Source organism: Heloderma suspectum, chromosome 3 (assembly GCF_057233095.1).
Source record: "Heloderma suspectum isolate Gila_16-S chromosome 3, 16-S_ref, whole genome shotgun sequence".
NCBI classification, from domain to species: Eukaryota; Metazoa; Chordata; class Lepidosauria; order Squamata; family Helodermatidae; genus Heloderma; species Heloderma suspectum.
The window spans coordinates 223,300,256-223,324,804 of record NC_139460.1 but is presented as its reverse complement, the minus strand read 5'-3'; the positions used below and the strand labels follow the sequence as shown (position 1 = coordinate 223,324,804).

At 44.3% G+C, this 24,549-nt stretch overlaps 1 protein-coding gene across 1 annotated transcript in view; it reads right to left on the bottom strand.

Annotated features, from left to right (window-relative positions):
• Nucleotides 1-278: 278 nt before the first annotated feature.
• Nucleotides 279-24,549, bottom strand: part of LOC146350802 (lipase member M-like) — a 42,801-nt gene continuing 18,530 nt past the window's right edge. Inside the window, exons 4-10 of the mRNA XM_084841914.1 lie at nucleotides 23,176-23,374; nucleotides 20,555-20,664; nucleotides 14,324-14,460; nucleotides 11,999-12,139; nucleotides 5,409-5,480; nucleotides 2,977-3,048; nucleotides 279-1,229 (exon numbers count right to left, since the gene is read on the bottom strand). Of these exons, the coding sequence (XP_084698040.1) occupies nucleotides 999-1,229; nucleotides 2,977-3,048; nucleotides 5,409-5,480; nucleotides 11,999-12,139; nucleotides 14,324-14,460; nucleotides 20,555-20,664; nucleotides 23,176-23,374 (962 nt within the window). The 3' untranslated portion in view covers nucleotides 279-998. The remainder of the gene's footprint in view (nucleotides 1,230-2,976; nucleotides 3,049-5,408; nucleotides 5,481-11,998; nucleotides 12,140-14,323; nucleotides 14,461-20,554; nucleotides 20,665-23,175; nucleotides 23,375-24,549) is intronic.

Here is a 24,549-nt window from a genome sequence, read left to right as displayed (position 1 = left end):
TTATAATGGCAGAATGCAATTCACCACCACTACGGAGGTCCTATAATATTAGATATTTCCTATCGGAAATGTTTTCCTATTAGAGAAATGTTAGCTATCTTATCTGTGATGGGCTTTCTCCTCCCGCACAATAAGTTTGAACAAATAACCAAGGACTTGGCTATTTTAGATTTGTTTCTGATCAGTGAGACAACATAAAGCTACATAGAAATCCCACAGAGAAAGATGCCAGGTTAAACAATGTTGTTTTGCCATATGAAATGGACGGCAAGAACATAATCACCCCAACCTATAGCTTTATTAAATACCAACAAAGTCAGCAAGGATAGTCCTATTGCAAAGAATGAAACAAATAAGTAGCAGGGAAGGAATTAGTTTCTTCTTCTCCAAAGCAGCCTTTACTTGATTATAGACATTCTTCATCATCTCTGGGCATTTCTACCTGAGGCTTTTGTCCTGCATCTTTACTGGGACTTCTCCTTCCAGATCCTTTTCAGGATTAAGGTTGGCTCCTTTACACATGTTTTTTTTCTGGAGGCTTTCTTTCTCTCCTTTTCTATATGTTTCATTATATAAACAATAGATGGTGCTGCAGTATGGTGGAATTGTGCGGTTCCATGGCACTCTATAACGTGTTTTCAAAATAGCAGACTTTCCTCATTAGGAAAAACTTTGCAATAATGGATTCAAAGAGCGGGAGAGGCCTTTGTGGAAAGGACCCACAAACTACTGTGAGTGAGCAATAATGAGCACATGATAAAAGCCTTGTGTAGAAATGCTCTCAGTCTCCATGTGTGTGTTTGGTTGCATCAAATAAGCATTATGGATATAACTGTCTGCATTACTAGCTCAGTTGTACTACATCATCTAAATTATCAGCTCAGTTTCACTAAGACTTCAAAGCAGTATTAAATTGTATTATGGGTTTCTCATCCAATCCATGATCGCTGTGTACATGCAATACATTTATCAAGACTTCCAAACATCTCTCACTAAAATTACATATTCTTCATTATCTCAATCATATCCATGTACATGCGCTCAGTTGCATCAAGACCCCAGATGAAGTCTAGGTGATGCCATTCAGGAATATGATTTTCATAAATGAGATTCCTAATCCGTGGCCGTAACACTGCAATATCTTTTGGATCTGAAATCCAGTCTCTCCCCCCAGTCCAGTATGCAATAGGGGTTTTTATATCTTCTATCTTGTATACAGGAGGAGTTGTCTGGGGACAAGAACAACAATAACACACTTGAGAATGCTCACTTTGGAAATGTATAACAATATAGGAATTTCCACATAAGATTTTTTTTATTCCTGATAGAAATGTTTGGAGCTGACTTAAAGAAAAGAAAAAAGAGACTTGTAGCATTAGAAGATATCCCCTTTAATTTGAAGACCTCATTACTCTGTAGTGTCTAGAAAAATCCCAGGGCTTGTTTGCCATGTATGCCATGCTCATTTGGGTTGTGGCAACTGACCATTAGAAAAACAAGGGGAAGTTTAAACGGATATTTAGGGGGATTTTCCCTGTAAGTACTACTGTTCCACAATAACACTAGCTTACTGTAGTGTGAACATATGTAACCCTGTGTGTTATAGATACATATAGAAGCATACATAGCAGTTAAGTGAGGTAAACGGTTTCATCAGAGAGTTGGGCAGAAGCTGACCATCTGAACCATATATGACCTGGCTTGGGCTCCACCTAATGGTGTTCAAGGGTGGAGAACCTCCAGATACGTGGAGATGTTGTTTCCACCATTGGAAAGTAAACCTGAACCCACAGCCTCATCATAACAGAATGGAAACATCATGTATCTTGTTAGTAAGAATGGACTGGTCAACAACTGGACTAAAGGACTAAACGTAGCATGATTGGCTTAAGAGCAGTCAGAAGAAGAAGTCAGAGGGGAATTTTGCTCTGTCAGTCTGTTCCTGACCAGACCATCAGTTTGCTGTGGAGAGTTGATTCTCCTCTCCCTAAGAATTGGAGGATTGGTGAGATAACATAATTAGAAATCATTATTATATATATGAATAATGTTATGTTTGGTTTGTGAGTAAATAATGCTTTGAACTTGCATACTGAGTAAAGTGTTCCTTTGGATCAAGCGCTGCCTGGTTGTCTCTGGAAGCAACAGACATGATCCATAGGTGCCTGGTGGAGATCTTAACTTTGATGGCTTCAGCTGTCCAGTGTAAGAAGAGAGAGGAACATTTGTGTTTTCAAGAATTAAGAAATATTTCCTATCAATATGACCTTGGAAAAGATGCCCCTAACTTTCTATTGGGCAAGAAATTTGAAAAAACACAATAACATGTGTAAAAGAAAAAATCAAGAAAATAAGACAATTTCAAACAGCAATATTAATGGCCATATTGTTTGTAGATTAAAGGATAATAAAGACTGATTTAATAATGATAATATAATGATGGTGATCCAAGTTACTATCCCAATCAACCAGCAGGCAAACTATGAAAAACAAGACAGTCATTACCAAAAACAAGTGCATAACCTCACCCAGAAAATCCCTGATAAGTAAACAGACTTTAAATGCAGTAGAAAATATACAAGGAATGAGCTGTACTTAGCTGCTTGAGACAGGCATTCCTCTGTATATTCCTCTGTGTATTAGCTTCCCACTATTGCTTCCCAAAAAGGAGAAGGGGACGGCAGAGGATGAGATGGCTAGATAGCATCACCGATGCAATGAATATGAATTTGAGCACGCTCTGGGAGAGAGCGGAGGACAGGAAGGCCTGGCGTGCTATGGTCCATGGGGTCACGAAGAGTCGGACACGACTGAACGACTGAACAACAACAATTGCTTCCCAATCTCTTTGATTTGGAAGAAGGTCCCAAAAATGGTTTCATGTTCAATACACAAATCAGAGATGCCATTCTGATTGCAAAGCTACAAGCTCAGAACATGTATTTGATTTACATCATAATTACTTTACTGTCCTACCTGATTGTACTTCTGCATATTCTTTTCCTCAGAGCCATGGTCATATGCTCGAAACACCTCTCCATTACGTATCTATTATTAAATAGTGTACAGTTATAGAACTCAACAAAAGTTATTAATAGTTATATTAATAATTAGTCTTTACTTAAGGTTGGATCCAGATTAAGTTGGTTGTGTTTTGTTCCATCGAAATAAATGGGACAAGCTAGTCATGACTTATTTAGGGTGCAATCCTATGCATGTTTAGACAGAAAAATGTCCCGCAACTCCCAGCATCTCTCAGCCAGCAAGGCTGGGAGTTGCGGGACTTCTTTTTTGTCTGAACATGCATAGGATTACACCCTTAATTTATTTAAGTCCCACTGATGGCAACAGAACCAAAGCATGGCTAATTTAGTCTGGATCCAACCCAAGGCAGAATTAATGTATCTCAAGTGCTTCACATAGGATATTTCAGCAATCTTTACAACAGCCTTGTAAGGCAGGCTAGTATTATTGTCTCCATATGCATTATTACAATTGTATGATTATGAGTATTATGAGTATTTGTCTAGAATCATTTAAGGAGGTAGGAAGAATCCAGAAAACAAATTAAGGAACTTTTGTTTAAAACAGCTCTGGGTAGATATTCCTCTTGGAGAAAATGTTGTTTTATTTCAAGGTAAGCAATTAAGACTGCAGCAGAAGGGCAGGACCCAAAAAATACATCCTCTCGTGCCCAGTACTAGTTTGAGAGAAAGGGGCTACCAGCACCTGACATCATTTTTAGAGGAGGTAGCCTTGTGTAACTCCGAGCCTACATGCCCACAATATCGAATGACACATAATAAGAATCACACTTAGTGTATATATAGCACATTAAAGTGTCTGTAGATGTTCACTCACATTATACTACTAACTCTTACAGTAACTACAAGGAAGGCCAGTATTATTATCAGTCCAGAGTTTGAAACCTGGGATCAAACCAGGACTCAGAGCAGTGCGTGTATGTGAATCTGTGAGATGGAGTCAGAGCTGATACCTCAAGCCAAGGGGTCCAGCGAGGCATTAGGGGGAATATGTCAAGAGTTAGAACTAGGAAGCAAGAGCCAGGAAAGAGTGACATTGCCCAGGCAAAGGCTGAACTGGAACGGGAATCCTGTATAACCTTCCATTTGGAGAAAGCCAATGGCCAACATGGGTAGATGGAAACACTTCAGTATAGGGATGGAGGGGCGCCCCCTGCCTGGTTTGTACAGGCGCCCGCCCAGCTCCTGCCCCCACTTGTGCAACTCCTGGACCCACGCTTGCTGAGTTCTCCTCACTCACCTGTCAGCAAGCACTACAAGCACCATTTTAAGAAAAATGGTGCTTGCGAAATATGCACATTTTTGTGATCACCTTAAATGCAAAAGGGATGTGTGTAGCCCACATAGAGCCATTGGATGTACATGTGAATCTGAACATCACTTCCCATTCGATATAAGTGCAATGCACTTGGTATTACATGTACTGGTGGGGGCATTATATTTTGTACGAGAACGAATGCATCATGCCCAATGATCCTTCAAACTGAGATTATTACGTAGTATATATTTGATTTGTATCAAATTCTATCTATCTATCTATCTATCTATCTATACAGAGAGAGAGAGAGAGAGAGAGAGAGAGAGAGAGAGAATGCTAGATGATATGCAACCACGTTGCTATGTGCATTCAGGCTGGGTCCACCCACCAAAATCAATGTGAATGTTTTGTCTGCAAGGCAGGAAGCTTCTTCAAACAGTGAAACAGCTTCAGTCAGAAACAATTGCTGGATTTGGATGATATAGTTGTAACATCTGTGTTAATGGAAGTTTGACAGGTGTTTGATACATTATCCAGTGGTTAATTTTACCAAAACTGTTTACTGTTTTTTTCCACAAAACTGTGGAAAAAAATCATCTAGCAAGAGCTAGGGAATTTCACAGTCCGGGCTTCTCAGTGATGGGGCCCAAGCTGTGGAATTATCTACCCTGAGATATTCAGCTGACCACCTCTCTTTCAGTCTGCAGGGGACCAATGAAAGCACTGCTGCTCAGATATAGAGAGGTGAGACAGGGGTTATATAAAGAAACAAATTCCATCAGGGGCTCCTTGAAACAAACCGAAATGGTTCTAGTTTTTGTATGTATTTCTGCTGATAACGTATTACTGCTTTTGGAATATGGGCTGTTTTGTTTGATAATGTTTTAGTTATGGCTGTTAGGCACTAGGGATGGAATGGTAAGACATGTATGTTTTAATCAATTCACTGGGGTAGATCTAGATTTAGTCATAGTTCCAGCGGCCCCACTGACAAGAGTGACTAACTTAAGCCCAATTAACTTAAGTGGTTCTTTCTAAGTACGACTATGTCTAGTTCCCAGTCCCACCAATAATGAATAAATAAAACATTTGGAGAATCGATGTACCTGGCGCCAATGAAGACAGTTTTGCACAGATGTTCCAGCAGGAGAATGTGCCACATACAGGCTGATTTGGCTCTGCAATAAAACGTATATTAATCGCAGTATCTTAATGAATAGCATCTTCTGTGTAGCTAGAATTGGAATAGGTCTTATTGGAATCTAGTGGTTCTGACATGTTCTAGAAAGATCCCAGGGCATTAGGGCTTATTGTACGTATGGGGCTCCGATCTCTGGTGCTAGAAGCCACAGTGCAGATGTAGGTGCAGAGACCTTGTAGGCTGACACAGGTCAATGATATTACCAATCCAGGCTAGGTGTATGCAGAGCCAAGCTCAGCAGCCTTTCTAGGCTGGATTTTAGAGGCTGAAATGGCAATTCAAGAGTTCAAATGGATTGAAAAATGCATTTGGGAGGCTGTTAGGATCCTGATGGAAATCCCATTCCACTGAGTCAGTCCTGGAGCAGAATCTGGCAGTTTCTGCCAGATTCAACCTGTTTCTGTGCATACAAGAAGGGGTGTGTGTGTGTGTGTGTGTGTGTGTATTTGTGTGTGGTGATCGTATGTGGCAAAGTCAGATAGCACAAGCTCACTTGTGGGGTTTAAGATTCTACAGTTACTACTGCAGCATCTAATGTGGACAGACAGTTTACACTGCTTGGGCCATTCCTCACGTTATGAAAGATATTAGAGCTCTGTTAGCAGCTGAAACCACATCTAATGACCAGTTAAGACCAGTTAAGACACCAAAACCACAAGACACCCATATCTCGGAGAGAGCAGGTGCATGCATGTATGTTACCATACATGTACGTTCTACCTGCTGTGGTTTGTTTTATCCCCCCAACGTTACAACGTTACATGGGTGCAACTCCTCAGGACCGACCCTACCAGGGTGTTCAAGCGCAACATGAGAAGCAAATGTGGGTGTTTCCAAATGGTTCTCTTCTTGGCCTTGTCTGGGGCAGCTGTGAATCAGCTTCACAACTACCCAAAGGATCCATTGCAACTTTTATCTGGTGGCCTGATGGAGGCAAAATGCAACTGCTAATGTGATTAGGTAGCTTCAGTTTGTTTCCTATGCTGCTTTGTTTGTTACATTACTTTGCTGCCCTTCTCATGTTTAAGCTATACAAGCTTCCTGCTAACGAGATGTTTTGCAGTGAAGTTGGGGTGGAGGTTAGGAATGGCAGATGCCAGGGCCTCCTGTTGACACCTGCTGTTTGTTCCCCTTTGAAAAAGTGCCTGGATCTATGAGCTCCCATTTTATCTTTCTATATTGCCCAGAATAACAGTACTTTGTGGGCATTGTGGGAAACTAAAATGGTGGCCCCTGGCCCCTGACACTCACACTGCTACCAGGTAAACCAGAGGAGGCCCTCTTTGCCCAGGGCATGGCCCCCCCAAACCTGGAGCTGACAGTGGCTGGAAGCTAAAAAACCTCCAACAATTTCACAGAGGCACAATAAAGTTTGGTATATATTTCTGATCAGAATGTGGCCAGCAAGAATCGGAGCAATGCCATATGTGAAGTAAGCACAGAAATGTCCAGGAACATCCGGACCCCAACAATATAGTAATATTTTTAAACGAAAGATCTATATGGTGTTACTAGAGGCCCAAGCAACTTCAAGTTGTTGTTACTGGAATATTTGTATTTATATTTTTAGCTTTTTAAAAGATCAAATTAAAAAAAGAGTTGTAGGAAAATGTATATTCTGAATTTAACATAGTGGGACAGTTTTCAGAAGAATAGCTGGGTTAGTCCATTGAAGGAAAAGCAACAGAACCCTTTCGTGAAGCTGCTGAACTGGAAAATTTGACACTGTAGGACTTGGAGTCAATTAATCCTGGAAATGTCAAGTTCACTGCAGAATGTAATTATCTCTTTGTAGGTGTTTATTTACATTAACCATCTTGTTATTTCTAATCATCACCAATGGCCTCTTGTTGGGAGTATGTCTCACCCCTGCAGAGTTGTGAGATTGGAGGGTTTGGATAATGCTCCAAAGGGCTGGAGAGAGACTCCAGAAAAGTTTGTGATGGAGCCTGGGTTTTTGCAGCTGGGGGTTAGGACGTGACTGCCAATTCATAGGGAACTTTTGGATTCAAGGAATTACTTTTTGAAAAAAGCAACAGTGATTTGTTTTAATGTACTCTGTAATGTACTGTTCTGTGTAGTTTACTAACTAATGTACTAATGTAGTATACAGCAATAGGTAAAATAAGTTCTGGGGGAAAAAAAAAAAATATATATATATATATATATACATATATATATATATATACAAATATATATATATACATATATATATATATATAGTAACAAATGGCTGAAGACCAGTCCGCCTGAAGCATTGCTTTCTTCCATATTTTTCTGACCGACTTCAAAGATAATTTAATCTGCTTGCCACTTCCTACAATGGTTCATCAGGGAAAGAGTGTTCTCTGTAGAGGCCCCCCCCCCCCCCCCCGTGGCATGCCTTTCCCAAGGAGATCCACCTGGCATCCCTTCTACAAATTTAGATGGCATGCTAAGATTTTCCTCTTCTGGTGAGCAATTAATCTTTAATTTGCTGCATTTTTGTTGTTGTTCAGTCGTTCAGTTGTGTCCGACTATTCGTGACCCCATGGACCATAGCATGCCAGGCCTTCCTGTCCTGTGCTCTCTCCCGGAGTGTGCTCAAGTCCATATTCGTTGCATCGGTGATGCTATCTAGCCATCTCATCCTCTGCCGTCCCCTTCTCCTTTTGCCTTCAATCTTTCCCAGCATCAGGGTCTTTTCCAGTGACTTTTCTCTTCTCATTAGGTGGCCAAAATATTTGAGCTTCAGCTTCAGTCTCTGTCCTTCCAATGAGCAGTCAGGGTTGATTTCCTTTAGGATTGACTGATTTGACCTCCTTGCAGTCCAGGGGACTCGTAAGAGTCTTCTCCAGCACCACAGTTCGAAAGCATCAATTCTTCGGCGCTCAGCCTTCCTTATAGTCCAGCTCTCACAGCCATACGTTGCTACTGGGAAAACCATAGCTTTGATTATACGAACCTTTGTCGGCATGATGTCTCTGCTTCTTACTATGCTGATGTCTCTGCTTCTTACTATGCTGTCTAGGTCTGCCATAGCTTTCCTCCCAAGGAGCAAGCGTCTTTTAATTTCATGGCTACAGTCACTGTCTGCAGTGATCTTGGAGCCCAAGAAAATAAAATCTGTCACTGCTTCCATTTCTTCCCCTTCTATATACCAGGAAGTGATGGGGCCAGATGCCATGATCTTCGTTTTTTTAATGTTGAGTTTCAAGCCAGCTTTTGCACTCTCCACTTTCACCCTTACCAAGAGGCTCTTGAGATCCTCTTCGCTTTCTGCCATTAGGGTGGTATCATCTGCATATCTGAGGTTGTTGATAATTCTCCTGGCAATCTTAATTCCGACCTGTGATTTATCCAACCCGGTGTTTCTCATGATGTACTCTGCATATAAATTAAATAAGCAGGGTGACAATATACAGCCTTGTCATACTCCTTTCCCAATTTTGCACCAATCAGTTGATCCATCTCCGGTTCTTACTGTTGCTTCTTGACCCTCAGGAGACAGGTAAGGTGGTCTGGTACTCCCATCTCTTTAAGAATTGGCCACAGTTTGTTGTGATCTACACAATCAAAGGCTTTAGCGTAGTCAATGAAACAAAAATAGATGTTTTTCTGGAATTCTCTTGCTTTCTCCATGATCCAGTGAATGTTGGCGATTTGATCTCTAGTTCCTCTGCCTCTTCGAAACCCAGCTTGTACTTCCAGTAGTTCTCGGTTCACATACTGCTGAAGCCTAGCTTGTAGGATTTTGAGCATCACCTTGCTGGCATGTGAAATGAGTGCAATTGTACGGTAGTTTGAACACTCTTTGGCATTGCCCTTGTTTGGAATTGGAATGTAAACTGACCTTTTCCAGTCTTGTGGCCATTGTTGACTGTTCCAAATTTGTTGGCATATTGAGTGCAGCACTTTAACAGCATCATCTTTTAGGATTTTAAATAGCTCAGCTGGAATACTGTCAACTCCGCTAGCTTTGTTGTTAGCAATGCTTCCTAAGGCCCACTTGACTTCACTCTCTAGGATGTCCAGGTCAAGTTCAGTGACCGCACTGTCATGGCTATCAGGAACATTAAGATCTTCCCTGTATAGTTCTTCTGTGTATTCTTTCCACCTCTTCTTAATCTCATCTGCTTCTGTTAGGTCCCTGCCTTTTTTGTCCTTTATCATGCCCGTCTTTGCACAAAACGTTCCCTTGAGATCTCCGATTTTCTTGAAGAATTCTCTATTCTTTCCCATTGTTTTTTTTATTGTTTTCCTCAATTTCTTTGCATTGTTCATTTCAGAAGGCCTTCTTGTCTCTCCTTGGTATTCTCTGGAACTCTGCATTCAGTTGGATATATCTTCCCCTTTCTCCCTTGCTTTTCGCTTCCATTCTTTCCTCAGCTACTTGTACAGCCTCATCAGAAACCCACTTTGCTTTCTTGCATTTCTTTTTCTTTGGGATGGATTGAGTTGCTGCCTGCTGAACTATGTTACAGACCTCCATCTATAGTTCCTCAGGCACTCTGTCTATCAGGTCTAATCCCTTAAATCTATTCCTCACCTCCACTGTATATTCATCAGGGATATGATTTAGGTCATACCTGAATGGTTTAGTGGTTTTCCCTACGTTCTTCAATTTAAGCCGAAATTTTGTGATAAGAAGCTCATGATCTGAGGCACAGTCAGCTCCAGGTCTTGTTTTTACTGACTGTATGGAGCTTCTCCATCTTTGGCTGCAAAGGACATAATCAATCTGATTTCGATATTGACCATCTGGTGACGTCCATGTGTAGAGTCGCCTCTTGTGTTGTTGGAAAAGAGTGTTTGCTATGATCAGCGTGTTCTCTTGGCAAAACTCTATTAGCCTTTGTCCTGCTTCATTTTGTACACCAAGGCCATGCTTGCCTGTTATCCCGGTGATTTCTTGACTTCCTACTTTAGCATTCAAATCCCCTATGATGAAGAGGACATCTTTTTTTGGTGTTAGTTCTAGAAGGTGCTGTAGGTCTTCACAGAACCGATCAACCTCAGCTTCTACGGCCTCAGAGGTTGGGGCATAGACTTGAATTACTGTGATGTTGAATGGTTTGCCTTGGATTCGTATTGAGATCATTCTATCGTTTTTGAGAGTGTACCCTAGTACTGCTTTTCCCACCCTTTTGTTGACTATGAGTGCTACTCCATTTCTTCTAAGGGATTCTTGCCCACAGTAGTAGATATAATGGTCACCTGAATTAAATTTGCCCATGCTTGTCCATTTTAGTTTGCTGATTCCCAAGATGTCAATGTTCAATCTAGCCATCTCATTTTTGACCACCTCCAGCTTACCTTGATTCATTGACCTTACATTCCAGGTTCCTAAACAATATTGGTCTTTACAGCATCGGACTTTCTTTTCACCACCAGACACATCCACAGGTGAATGTCCTTTTGGCTTTGGCCCAGCCACTTCACTCTTTCTGGCACTACTTGGAAATTCCCTCTGCTCTTCCCCAGTAGTATATTGGACACCTTCCGACCTGAGGGGCTCATCTTCCGGCGTCATCTCTTTTAGCCTTATGATACGTTCCATGGGGTTTTCTTGGCAAGAATACTGGAGTGGGTTGCCATTTCCTTCTCCAGTGGACCACATTTTGTCAGAACTCTCTGCCATGACCTGTCCATCTTGGGTGGCCCTGCACGGCATAGCTTATGGCTTCACTGAGTTACGCAAGCCCCTTTGCCACAGCAAGGCAGTGATCCATGAAGGGGAATTTGCTGCATTATCTTATTTTAAAATATTTTCATCAGCTGTATCAGTTGTTATTTTATTGTTTGGTGCAGGGGGGAGCTTGTAAATCACCTCAAGGATGTTTTTCAGGTGGGCAGTATATAAATCTAATAAATAAATCTACACCATCAGTTTCACAATTCCCCTTTTTTTCCTGGTATGTGACAAGATGTAATGTATAAGGTACTTGGTTTGGAGACATAGGGCTTCTCCACATTAATGGAAAATCCCACTCCCTTAACAGGGCTTTGCACTCCCAGATTCTTTGTGGGATTATGATAGGCTCCATGGCATGGGCAACCCTGTGGTATGAATTGAAAGCTTCTGTTTCAGCACTTTGCCTGTGTTTTCCTTTAGACCACGCCATCTAGTGGCTGAAATATAGTCCAACGGCGGCATTACATGCTACCGATTTGGCACATTTTTTAAAAAGACCTGATAAAGTCCGATGTGTTTTACAACAGGATAAACCTGAAAAGGCGTGGGAGGGGCCCTGGCTGTCGACAATGTTGTGTAATGGGCCAACAAAGTTCCGTGAGTGGGCTATCACAAGTGTGCAATAAATTGCCGGTGTAGAGAATCCCATAATCTTTCACCCAGAAATTTCTGGCAGAGCTCAACTTGGCCTTGTTTGAAACATCAGGGGGTCCCAGAGAAAGTATCACCTGCTTTCCACTTTCCTCCCAAGTCAACTGAACCTAAATACAAGCTTGCCTCAGATTTCCCTTAAGTGTTACAAAGTGAAGATTCCCACTTACCATGTTTAAATTGGGGGTGTTATTTCCCATTATAATAGAAATTGAAGCAGCACAGAATTGAGGAAGGTAAGTACAAAACATACTTAATAGGTTTTTCAGATATGAAGGGTAGTGAAACACTTCTTGGTTGCCAAATATAACCTGAAATAAATGATACTTGTAATGAGTTTTCACACTGAAACAAATCAAATATCAACCTAGCACTGCCCTCTGCTGTGCGTGTCCTGCTCTGTCCTTCTCTAATGGAACACCCTTTGAAAATTATAACAAAATGTAGCACCCTGCTCTATGCCCTCTCTTTTCAGCTAAATTAGCTGAATTTAATTATGAAAAGTTGTTACTCTCTTATGGCTATGCAGAGGCTAATCCTGCAATCCTATACATCTCTACTCCATAGAAAGCACCACTGGATTCAGTGGGAGTTACTTTCATGTAAGTGAGTATAGTACTGCAGTCTAAGAGATTGGGTTATGAATCAAGAAGTTCCTAGTTTGAATTCAGGCACCCACTAGGTGGTGTTAGGCAAGTCACTCACTCCCTGACAATGCCCCCCCCCCCCCCAGCTGCAATATGGGAGACAGTAATACTGATTTATCTTACTGGGTTTTGTAAGGGTTACAGTTAGAGCTTACAGTTAGAGAATGCATATGAAGCACTTTGAATGCATGGAAGTGTTATACAAGTGTTAAGCATTATAATTATTATTATTACTACCACACAATCCTGTGCATCCTAACTTGGAATAAACCCCACTTATTTCAGTGGGACTTACTCTGTGGAAAGCATACACATGATTGCAGCCTTAGACTACAAATATATATAGGAATAAGTCCCATTCAATTAAGTATAGTCCTGTAGTGGCAAATTCAGAAGTGAAGCATCCCTTCACAATAGTCAGGGCCTGCAGGGCCAGGGCCTACAGGAGAGGCCACCACCACCACCACCGGGGAAGAGGCGTGCCTGTTGCTGCTGGGCCTGCCACAGCCGCCGCCACTACCACCACCAGGCCTTCCCTGTAGACTTCTGCCTGGCAGACCGCCAGTCCCTGCAGGACCAGGCCCCCAGGTACCCAGCCAGCTGTGCTGCTCCACCTGCCCCTCCCTGGAGGGGCTACATAAGCTGGCTGGCTGAGGTGGCCTGGGAGAGCCAGGGCCTGCAGGAGAGGCTACCACCACCACTGGGGAAGAGGCGTGCCTGCTGCTGCTGCTGCTGCTGCTGCTGCTGCTGCTGCTGCTGCTGCTGCCGCCGCCGCCGCCGCCGCCGCCGCCACCACCACCACCACCACCACCACCACCACCACCAGGCCTTCCCTGTGGACTCCGGCCTGGCAGTATTTTTAAGGGGATTTTTAATTGTTTGTTTGTTTTTCTGGGGGATTTTGTTGTGTTTTTAGGGGTGGGTAGCCTGCCTGATAGGTGGGAGCGAGGGGGCATGTGTCCACCTGATGAAGGCAGTGGGGGAGTGTTGGGGGCCAGAACATACCGAGGCTGGGCGGCAGGCGCTGGCGGAGTGCTAGGGGCAGGCCATGCCAGGTAAGGGGAACAAGGGAGAGATGTGTAATATCTGTCCCCTGCTCCGGGCCTGTCCAGAGCCAAAGGATGGCTGGGGGAGGCGTGACCCCATCTTCTGGCCTTTGTTTGCTGCTCTGCAATGCCAGGTCTCTTACCCAGAAAACCTCCCTCATCCATGACATGATTCTGGATGAGGGTGCAGAGCTGGCATGTATTACGGAGACCTGGCTGGCCGAGGCTGCTGCTCCAACCCTTGCAGCAGGAAGCAGAGAGCTTCGGCTATTGGGCGGTATAGAAATAAATAAATAAATAAATAAAATAAAGCCTGAAGCCCGACTGAAATGGGTCTAGATAATCAGTTTCTTCCAAGTGTGCCTTCAACTGCACCGCCACCACCCACTCAATCACCTTGCCAGGAAGCAGCAGCACCACCTCCCGTCTTCATGCCCTCCTTCTCTTTCTCTCTTGGGAGGCCCAGCCAAGCAGGAAGAATGAAAGCAGGACCAACGTCCAGTGTGCACGCTCCCTCACTGGCTCGCTGCTGGGCAAATGGTAGGGAGCTGGCTGGGATCCATCTGCAAAAACAGTACCAGGTCGAAGACCCAGCATGACCCATCATGACTACAAGCCTGATTAAGTGGGACTTACTTCACTGTGCTTTTTGTTAAGTGTATGATAGGAGTTGTTGAGTTTGCTACAGAATAAAAGTGGGGCCAATGTTTAAATGATCGAATGAACGAATGAATGAATAAATAAAAGACATATGATTGGATATGCATCATTCAATGGTAACGGAGAACACAGAAAGACTTACACGAAATATCCATGGAGGGAGTGGTGCCAGTTTTAGCCAGGGGCTCCTAGCAAATGTTACTGTTGTTACGGGCCCCAGTGCAAAAAACACTTTGACTTTTCCTGCCAGTTTTGGCCAAGTAGAGAATGCTATGAAACCTGAGGAAATAAAAGATGTGCTAAGTCAGCAAAGAAATAGCCCCATTTCTTCAGTGAGGCACTGTCCTCAAAGCCTTTCCAGGTGATAAAGATGTATCTTCCCTTTAATGGTATATTCCTGCTAACCGTCAGTGCCAATGGAATTATATTATATATAAAGGGATGGTAGTAACCTTGCTGAAAATGGGAGGGCCTTATCGTATGGTAGGGATGGGATGAAAGGAAATGCCTTAGTTCGCTTTGCTGCTCTATTCTCCTCCATCTCCTTCTCATTATTCCAAAGCTTGAATGCATAGTCCTTATTGAATAAGAACAAAGGGTCACTGTAAAACCATGCTCCTACCACCACTACAGGGCCTTGTCTCTTTTAAGGACCATAGCAGTTTTCTGCCAAGATCCAATGGCAAACCACTAATGCTTTGCTGCCACCAAGCCATCCAATGTTGGTGATGGGGCGGCAAGGCTGCAAATGTTGCCCACCCCTGCCACAGGGAAGGGCTGTAGCTCAGTCCAAGGCTCAGTCCCTGACATCTCCTGATGGGGATGATAAAGGCCCCTGCCTGCCCTGCTAGGCAGTGTAGATAGTACCGAGCCAGATGGACCAATGGTCTAACGCTGCATAACATTCCTATCTTCCTAAAAGTACACTTCAGAACAGCTACAGCTATGGAGAGAGTGCAAAGGTGACTTGTTCATCACTGTTTCTGACTTGGCCACTATAAAATACTTGCCACGGCTGGATGTGCTACCAGATTCCACACTGCACTCATCCACAATTGATTAGCCTGGGAGAGGGTGACAGCTGCATTGTGATGAAATGTTTTTTTGTTTCCAACGGGTTTGCTTCTTGTGAGACCTGAATTTCCCCAACGCATTTTTGAAACAACATTTCCCCATCCCATTGCGATTAAGGATGTACGAATTGTGTAACTTCAGTGCCGCTTGACTTATAGAATCATAGAATAGAATAGGGTTGGAAGGGGCCTACAAGGCCATCAAGTCCAACCCCCTGCTCAATGCAGGAAGCCTGATTCCCAGGCAGTCTCCCATTCAAGTACTAACCAGGGCTGACCCTGCTTAGCTTCTGAGATCAGACGAGATCAGGCACATCCAGCCCAATGGCCATCATCATAGAATCATAGAATAGAATAGGGTTGGAAGGGGTCTACAAGGCCATCAAGTCCAACCCTCTGCTCAATGCAGGAATCCAAGTTTCCACAGTCTACAGCTAGTGCTCTGTTCCATCCTTAACAAACCCCCAGAATTCTAGGGATGTACGAAAATCACTTACCTTTCGGGGATTATGCTGATGATGGGGGGAGAGGCGTTCCGTCCCTCCCCCCGGAATCCTCGCTGGGGGGGGAGGCGCTCCGTTCCTCCCCCCCCCAGAATCCTGGCCAGCCGGCTGTGCTCCGCAGCAATTCTGTGGAGCTGCCGGCCGGCCGCTGGCTAGCAGGGACGCAAATGGCGGCGGCCGTAGCTGCCGCTGTTTGCGTCCCTGCAGTCAGCCATGATAGGCTACATAAATGTTTACATAGCCTATCACGGCTGATTTAAAACAACAACAACAATGCGCGTACGCAAATGGCAGTGGCCATGGCCGCTGCCATTTGCGTTCCTTATTTTGGCATGTCTTAGTCTATGTGAACATTTACGTAGACTAAGACGGAAAAATAAGGGGAACGCAAATAGCGTAGCATCTACTATAGATAGCGCGTTGTTTTTTTTTTTAAAGTCAGCCGTAATAGGGTACGTAAAGATTTACGTAGCCTATCACTTTTTTTAAAAAAAATCTAGCCATGATAGGCTATGTAAATATTTATGTAGCCTATCACGTTTTTTTTTAACCTGGAAATGGCGGCGGCGGCAGCTGGTCGGAAGACTGGCCGCCGCCGAACTGCTGCCACCGCCGCTGAAGCAGCCGCCGCCGCCAGGAAGATCCCCCCAAGGTAAATCCCATCCCAGGGGGGTGGCGGGGGGGTGGCGGGCCGTTCCGCCACCCATTTCGGGGGGCCGAATGCCAGCCCGAGATCCATGGCGGAACTTTCGTACATCCCTACAGAATTCTCCTATTTTTTTTCTGCTGCGAAAATTATGAAGATAAATCCGTACTGACAACCGTAATTCTGGTGCCCAGCCATCTCCGTGAGTCTGCATGACTTCCGTAAGAAAGGCTATTTTTCATAGATATTTATGTATTTTTTCCCCTGCCCTGAGACGTGCAGCAATTACATTCAGCCAAAACACTTCCTCCTCCTAGGGGCTTCCCAAAAGAAGGGAATGCCTGAGTGATGCACTCTTTGTTTAAAGCAACGCTATTTTAAAGAAAGAAAAAACCTTTTAAAATGACCATGCCGATCTGGAGCCCTGCATGAGGTATTATTCTCCCTTGTTGTTGTTCGGTCATTAAGACGTGTCCGACTCTTTGTGACCCCATGGACTATAGCACGCCACGCCTTCCTGTCTCCCGAAGTGTGCTCAAGTTCATATTCATTGCATCAGTGATGCTATCTAGCCATCTCATCCTCTGCTGTCCCCTTCTCCTTTTGACTTCAATCTTTCCCAGCATCAGGGTCTTTTCCAGGGAGTTTTCTCTTCGCATTAGGGGCCAAAATATTTGAGCTTCAGCTTCAGTCTCTGTCCTTCCAATGAGCAGTCAGGGTTGATTTCCTTTAGGATTAACTGATTTGACCTCCTTGCAGTCCAGGGGACTCGTAAGAGTCTTCTCCAGCACCACAGTTTGAAAGCATCAATTCTTCGGCTTCCTTATAGTCCAGCTCTCACATCCGTACATTACTACTGGGAAAACCATAGTTTTGATTATACGGACCTTTGTCGGCAAGGTGATGTCTCTGCTTCTTACTATGCTGTCTAGGTTTGCCATAGCTTTCCTCCCAAGGAGCAAGCGTCTTTTAATTTCATGGCTACAGTCACTGTCTGCGGTAATCTTGGAGCCCAAGAAAATAAAATCTGTCACTGCTTCCATTTCTTCCCCTTCTATATACCAGGAAGTGATGGGGCCAGATGCCATGATCTTCGTTTTTTTAATGTTGAGTTTCAAACCAGCTTTTGCACTCTCCACTTTCACCCTCAACAAGAGGCTCTTTAGACCTTCTTCGCTTTCTGCCATTAGGGTGGCATCGTCTGCATATCTGAGGTTGTTGATAATTCTCCTAGCAATCTTAATTCTGACCTGTGATTCATCCAACCCGGCGTTTCTCATGATATAAGTTAAAGAAGCAGGGCGACAATATGCAGCCTTGTCGTACTCTTTTCCCAATTTTGAACCAATCGGTTGTTCCATGTCTGGTTCTTACTGTTGCTTCTTAGCCCTTGTACAGGTTTCTCAGGAGACAGGTAAGGTGGTCTGGTACTCCCATCTCTTTAAGAATTTGCCAGATTTGTTATGATCCACACAATCAAAGGCTTTAGCGTAGTCAATGAAGCAAAAATAGACATTTTTCTGGAATTCTCTTGCTTTCTCCATGATCCAGCAAAGGTTGGCAATTTGATCTCTAGTTCCTCTGCCTCTTTGAAACCCAGCTTGTACTTCTGGTAGTTCTCAGTTCACATACTGCTGAAGCCTAGCTTGTAAGATTTTAGGCATAACCTTGCTGGCATGTGAATTGTGTTAGGGATGTCAGAGAATTCCGCGACGGATCTCGGTGTGGCCGAATGCCAGTGCATTCGGCCCCCTGAAATCCGTCGTGGAACGAAGCCCCCACCCCACCCCCCACCCCACGAAAGGCGCACGGGACGAAGTCCCCGCTGCCCCCACCCCACAAATGTGCGTGAAACAGAGTACTTACCTACTCCTATCCGCGCTGCTTTGCGAATGGCGGCTGTCCTGCGGCTGCCATTCACTTCCTCCTCTCAATAGCCATGATAGGCTACGTAAATACTTACGTAGCCTATCATGGCTAACGCAGGGACGCCATTTGCGTCCCTGTGGAGGCCGTGATAGGCTACGTAAATGCTTATGTAGCCTACCATGGCGGGGGGCGGGAAACTCCAGCATACGCAAATGGCGGTGGCTACGGCCATTTGCGTACGCTGGGGTTTTCCCCCCTGCCGTGATAGGCTATGTAAACATTTACATAGCCTATCACAGCTCAATACAGGGACGCAAATGGTGGTGGCTACGACAGCCACCATTTGCGTCCCTGCAGGGCTGCCCAGTGGCCGGATGTCCAGCTGCGGGCGGCCGGAGCCAGCCAGCGGCTCCTCGGCTTGGCTGCAGAGCAGAGCCGGCTGGGAAGATTACCGGGGGGAGGGACGGAGCACCTCCCCCCTGTTGAGGATTCCAGGGGGAGGGATGGAGCGCCTCCCCCTCACCGCGGATGCTCCTGCGCGGAGCCAAGTAAGGGATTCGTACATCCTTAGAAATGAGCGCAATTTTACGGTAGTTTGAATACTCTTTGGCGTTGCCCTTTTTTGGAATTGAAATGTAAACTGGCCTTTGCCAGTCTTGTGGCCACTGTTGAGTGTTCCAAATTTGTTGGCATATTGAGTGCAGCACTTTAACAGCATCATCTTTTAGGATCTTAAATAGCTCAGCTGGAATACTGTCATCTCCACTATCTTTGTTGTTAGCAATGCTTCCTAAGGTCCACTTGACTTCACTCTCTAGGACGTCCAGCTCAAGTTCAGTGAGCACACTATCATGGCTATCAGGGACATTAAGATCTTTCCTGTATAGCTCTTCTGTGTATTCTTTCCTCCTCTTCTTAATCTCATCTGCTTCTGTTAGGTCCCTGCCTTTTTTGTCCTTTATCATGCCCGTCTTTGCACAAAACGTTCCCTTGAGATCTCCGATTTTCTTGAAGAGTTCTCTAGTCTTTCCCATTCTGTTGTTTTCTTCGATTTCTCTTCATTGTTCATTTAAGAAGGCCTTCTTGTCTCTCCTTGCTATTCTCTGGAAATCTGCATTCAGTTGGGTATATTTTCCCCTTTCTCCCTTGCTTTTTGCTTCCCTTCTTTCCTCAGGTTGGGTGGCCCTGCACGGCATAGCTTATGGCTTCACTGAGTTATGCAAGCTCCTTTGCCACAACAAGGCAGTGATCCAGGGGATTATTCTCCCTGCTAAGCTTTATATTTCCACATTCAGCATTGTTGTTGATGTTCTGAGTCTAAAATGGAGAGGAGAACCAACTCTGTGCATGTCTACTCAGAAGTAAGTTTTACTGAGTTCAATGCGACTTACTCCTACACATGTCAGCACCCCACTTGCACCCAGCTCAGCTTTGTATTTCCACATTCAGCTCATTATCAAACCTGTTAGTTATCTCACTGGGTGGCTTTGAGCTGGCCTCTAATCCCTACATCACACTTCTGTTATGAAACTCTTGAAAAAGAGACAGTATAATGGAAAGTTCTTTCTGAAGCAGTCACACTTGTACAAATGCAGCATGAAGGGAAAGATTAGCAAGCTTCTCTTTGTTTGAATAAAAAGCACACTCTGCCCATGCTCAGGGAATGGACAAAATGAGGAATAAACTTACCAGGGAAACAGCTGGATTGAGAGGGAATCTCCCCACACACACATACACACATACACACAATGGAAGAATACAGTTCTTCATATTCCCTGGTATGTTTATTCCTCATTTTGTCCATTTCCTGAGCATGTGCAGAGTTGGTTCTCCTCTCCATTTTAGCCTCACAACGTCAACAACAACGCTGGATGTGCAAATATAAAGCTTAGCAGGGAGAATAATACCTCATGCAGGGCTCCAGACCAGCATGGTCATTTTAAAAGGTTTTTTCTTTCTTTAAAACAGCATTGCTTTAAGCAAAGAGTGCATCACTCAGGCACATGTAGGACAGCCATGTTTTGGTAAGCCCCTAGGAGGAGGAAGAGTTTTGGCTGAAAGCAAACAGAGACAGAGGATTTCAATTGAAAAAGAACACCCACAAACAAGGCGGTGAGCACAATTCATTTTTTTTTTTTTTAAAGGACCTCATGGTGCCGTTCCTCAGAGGATTCCCTGGCACGGACTGAAGGGAATCTGATCCCATTTCAGTCCGTGGCGGAATTCTCTGACATCCCTAATTGCGATGCTCTTGTGAAAGCACCCTGCGTACTGTAACGTACCAATTGCTGAGCCTTCGGAATGGCCTGTATAATATAACTGTTGCTGCCCAGTTTTATCCAGGATGAAGTGTAGGACTGCTGGAATGTCGTAGTATCCCATCTCATGAAAACTGGATATATAAACAGAATGAGGTATAAAGCATGATTACGATGCATCAGAGTTAACAATGTATAAAAATGTATAAAAAAGAAGCAAGTATTAGCACAAATTGCAGAAAAAAAAATATATGCACAGAAAACTCACACCGGCTCATGATGAAATAATTTGAGATAGGGGTGTACGGATTCCCCACCATCCGTTCCGGTGGGGAATCCGTGGGGATGTGTGTGATCCGTTCCTCTCCCCCTGGGATCCTCTGAAGTGGCTCCACTCCATGAGGATTCTGGGGGGCGGGAGAACCGGCTTGGGGGCCGCTTGTGTTCCCTCCTGCCGGCCAGATCCGTTTGCCTCCTCTCTGCTGATCGCCATGTCTTTAAAAATAATAATAATGGCGATCGGCAGGATGTGCCCATAGACTTAGACACAATCAGAGCCATGAATCTTGTGTCTAAGTCTATGTGTCCATAGGCTTATATGCAAGATTCATGGCTCTATTTGCGTCTAAGTCTATGGGCACATCCTGCCGATCGCCATTATTATTATTTTTAAAGACATGGCGATCAGCAGAGAGGAGGCCTTTTTTTTTTTAAAGACTTGGCGATCAGCAGGGAAGAGGTGAATGGCTCTGGCTGGAAGGAAGCAGCCCAGTGCCGTTCCACCTCCAGTCCTCCTGGAGTGGAGGTAAATGGTCCCAATCCGCTGCGGATTCCTGCAGATTTGAATCCGCAGCGGATTTCTCTGACATCCCTAATTTGAGATGTTTTGACTTTGGTTGCAATGGTTATGTTCAAACTAGAGAATTACAATGTAACAGGCGGATGCAGTCATGGACTCCCAGGCAGGTTGGAATCTAGGCACCTATTTCCCATCTCTCGCTCTGTGTGTGGTGCAGAAGGAAAAGGGAGGGAACAGCGGGGCTCCCATCTTGCTCTGTGCATCTGCTTCCTCTCATCCTTTCTTGGATAGAAGTTTAGTTTGGGAGACTCGGCCTGTTATCGGTCTTTCTTAGGAGCAGTGCTATCAGAGTGGTGCATTATGGGGTGAAGGGAACTTGGAAGTAGTCTGAGTACCACTTCCTCAGCAACAGATTAAGTGATTTTGTATTAGGAAGGAATGCGGGGTGAGTGAAGTTGCCCTCGCCCTCAGCCTACGAGTTCTGCACTCCTGCAATAGTACAGCCCTATTGCTTTCCGCCGCAATTCCTGCCTATGTAAGCCCTTTGTGTGTCTGCTGGAATCCTAGAACAAGTATTCATGAACACTCTATTATACCTAGGGATGTGCGAATCCCTTACTTTGCCATCCGCGGGGGTCCGCCGCGGGGGGAGGCAGTCCGTTCCTCCCCCCTGGAATTCTCACCGGCCGGCTCCGAAGCTCCAGTAATATGGCCGCCATTGCCATATCGCTGGCTGGACTGACTAACTACAGATGCAAATGGCATCCAGCATAGCCAAATACGCCTTTTGCGTCCCTGCTCTTTGACGTGATAGGCTATGTAAATCTTTACGTAGCCTATCACGTGAAGGAACGCCAGTGTTCTGTCTCGTTTGGCTTGTGTGTGGCTGACATTGCATATAAACACAGATGCAGCGCTGCAAGTGATCTATGGTCTCTACACCTAAGCGCTGTTTGTTACAATAATATAACGAAGTGACTTGATTTTAGTTTAGCACATTCAATAATTATGAAACCAGCTCTTTCTGTGTCCACCTTCTTGCCAGAGCAGTTGCAATCTCCACAACACCACCTCTCTTTGGGTGGCACGGTGGGAAGGATTGAACTCTGTTGTAGCACAGCCCAGAGAGAAATGCCATCACTCCCCACCTTTCTCTCTCCCTCTCCCTCTCCCTTTCTCTCTGCCATGTGCCTAAAGGTATTCAGGGATGGAGCTAGCCTAATCTCTCTTGGGAGTGAATTCTGCTGCCACAGAAAAGGCCTGACTTCACGTTAAAATGTTTCAAACCTATAAGTGTGCAATCCTATTGATTGCACCCTCAATGACCGGAAGCCCCCAAACTTGGAGGCTTCCGATAACCTGATGCAGGGTGGGAGGACTGGCAGAGGCAATCTTCGTTTCCCTGTCCTTCCGCCATGAATTTTTCGCTAGATGGTCTTTCTTGCTTGTCTAGCAATGGCACTTCGGAAGTGGAAGGAAGGAGGCTGAGAGTCCTCAGGATAGCTCATATCCTGCCGTTCTGCTCCCCTCCCACCCACTGAAATGCCTGCTTTCCCCTCTCTCTAAGGTTGCTTTTCTGACCTCAGAGGCAAGCTGGTGTGGTGGTTCTTTCCACACTGGCTGTGAGGGGGTGGGGAAGCAGGGTTGGATCTCTGACTCTCCCTTCTGAGGTCAGAGGGGGGAATCCCCAGTATCCTGTGGCCCATCGTACAATGTCTAGAGGCCGTAGGATTGCTCTCTAAATGTTTTGAACATGCACACATATTAATAGATGAATTTCATAACTCAGCAATTAAATTAAATTATCAGTTTCCCACCCAGTGTTATCATTTCTGCATTTTGTTACCTAAATTCCCAGAATTCATTCGTTTTTGGGTCCAGTGTCTTGTGCTTTGAAGACCAGGTGTTCCCTCTGCTGTTCCCAAGCCAAACATCAAAGCCAGCATCTGCTAACAGGAAACCCAAGCTGTTGTTGGGCTGATTTGAAATCCAGTGGGAAGCATCTCCAAGAACAGGATGTTGCAAAAACACAGCAGGCTGCGGACCTGTAAAATAGGAAAGGATTGCCCAATTATATTCTAACTAAAGAATATGCAGGTTTCAGGGGAAACAGGAGACAATCAGATTTCTCATTAGTCAGATTTCTCATCAATGGAAGTTGGTGAAATTGGCGTTCTTTACTTGTACTGATTCTAAGGTCACAATATTCAAGAAGCTGTGCTTCAGATATTGCATGCCAATGCCTTTTGTATCTTTTCTCTGCTCCCCTTGAAAATTTGGGTGGGGTGGGTTGACTTATTCTTGAATTTCAAAAGGCGGATTATGTCACAAATATACATATAAAAATTTAATTGCAATATATCAGTGCCCAGAAAATACTACATTTGTGTGCTGCTGTAGATTACAAAAATTGTACACTCTGTGGATCTCCCTCCCTAGGGAACTCCGCCATGCCCCCTCTTTAATGAGCTTTAATGAGCTTCTGCCACGCATTAAAAATGTGGTTGTTCAGGCAGGCATTCGGGGTGGGTTAGGGTATTTTTTATGATGTTTTTAATGTAGAATTTTATTGTTTTAACTGTTTTGTTGTACATCGCCCAGAGTGGCTGGATGACCAGCCAGATGGGCAATTAATACATTTAATAAAATAAATAAATAAATAAATAAATAAATGAATGTTGAACCACTGGTTTCAGCAGGCTACTGTTTTCTCTCAATCATCCCTCATATAAAAACTCCCAGTCATCCCTAATATAAAAACATTTCCATTGGATCCAGACTTAGCACTGTGTGGAATAGACCCAGTGAAACCATGGAACATCAGGTAGTGGTGACTAACTTAAGTCTTATTGGTGTCAATGGTAGTACTTTAAGCATGATTAAGTCTGGATTCATCTTATTGTCCCCAGCACCACTACAGCACACTCTCCACCTGAGTCCAGAATATATGCCCTTGTCTCCCTCTCTACTAGGTGGCTGAGAGGGAAGGTGAAGCCCAGAGTATTTGGACAGATCAAAGTGAGTGTGGAAAGTGAAATGTCTTCTTTGGCTTGTCCAGCATCCCTCATCCAGAAGGTTTTGACATAGTGGTTCGAAGTGTAAAATTAGGTAAGTTAAAACAAGAACTTAAGTAATTTCTCTCCCATCCATAGTTGTAGTATCTCCTTTGTGGGAAGGTTTTGAAGGAAAGGTTGGATAGTCATCTACTGGGAAAACTTGA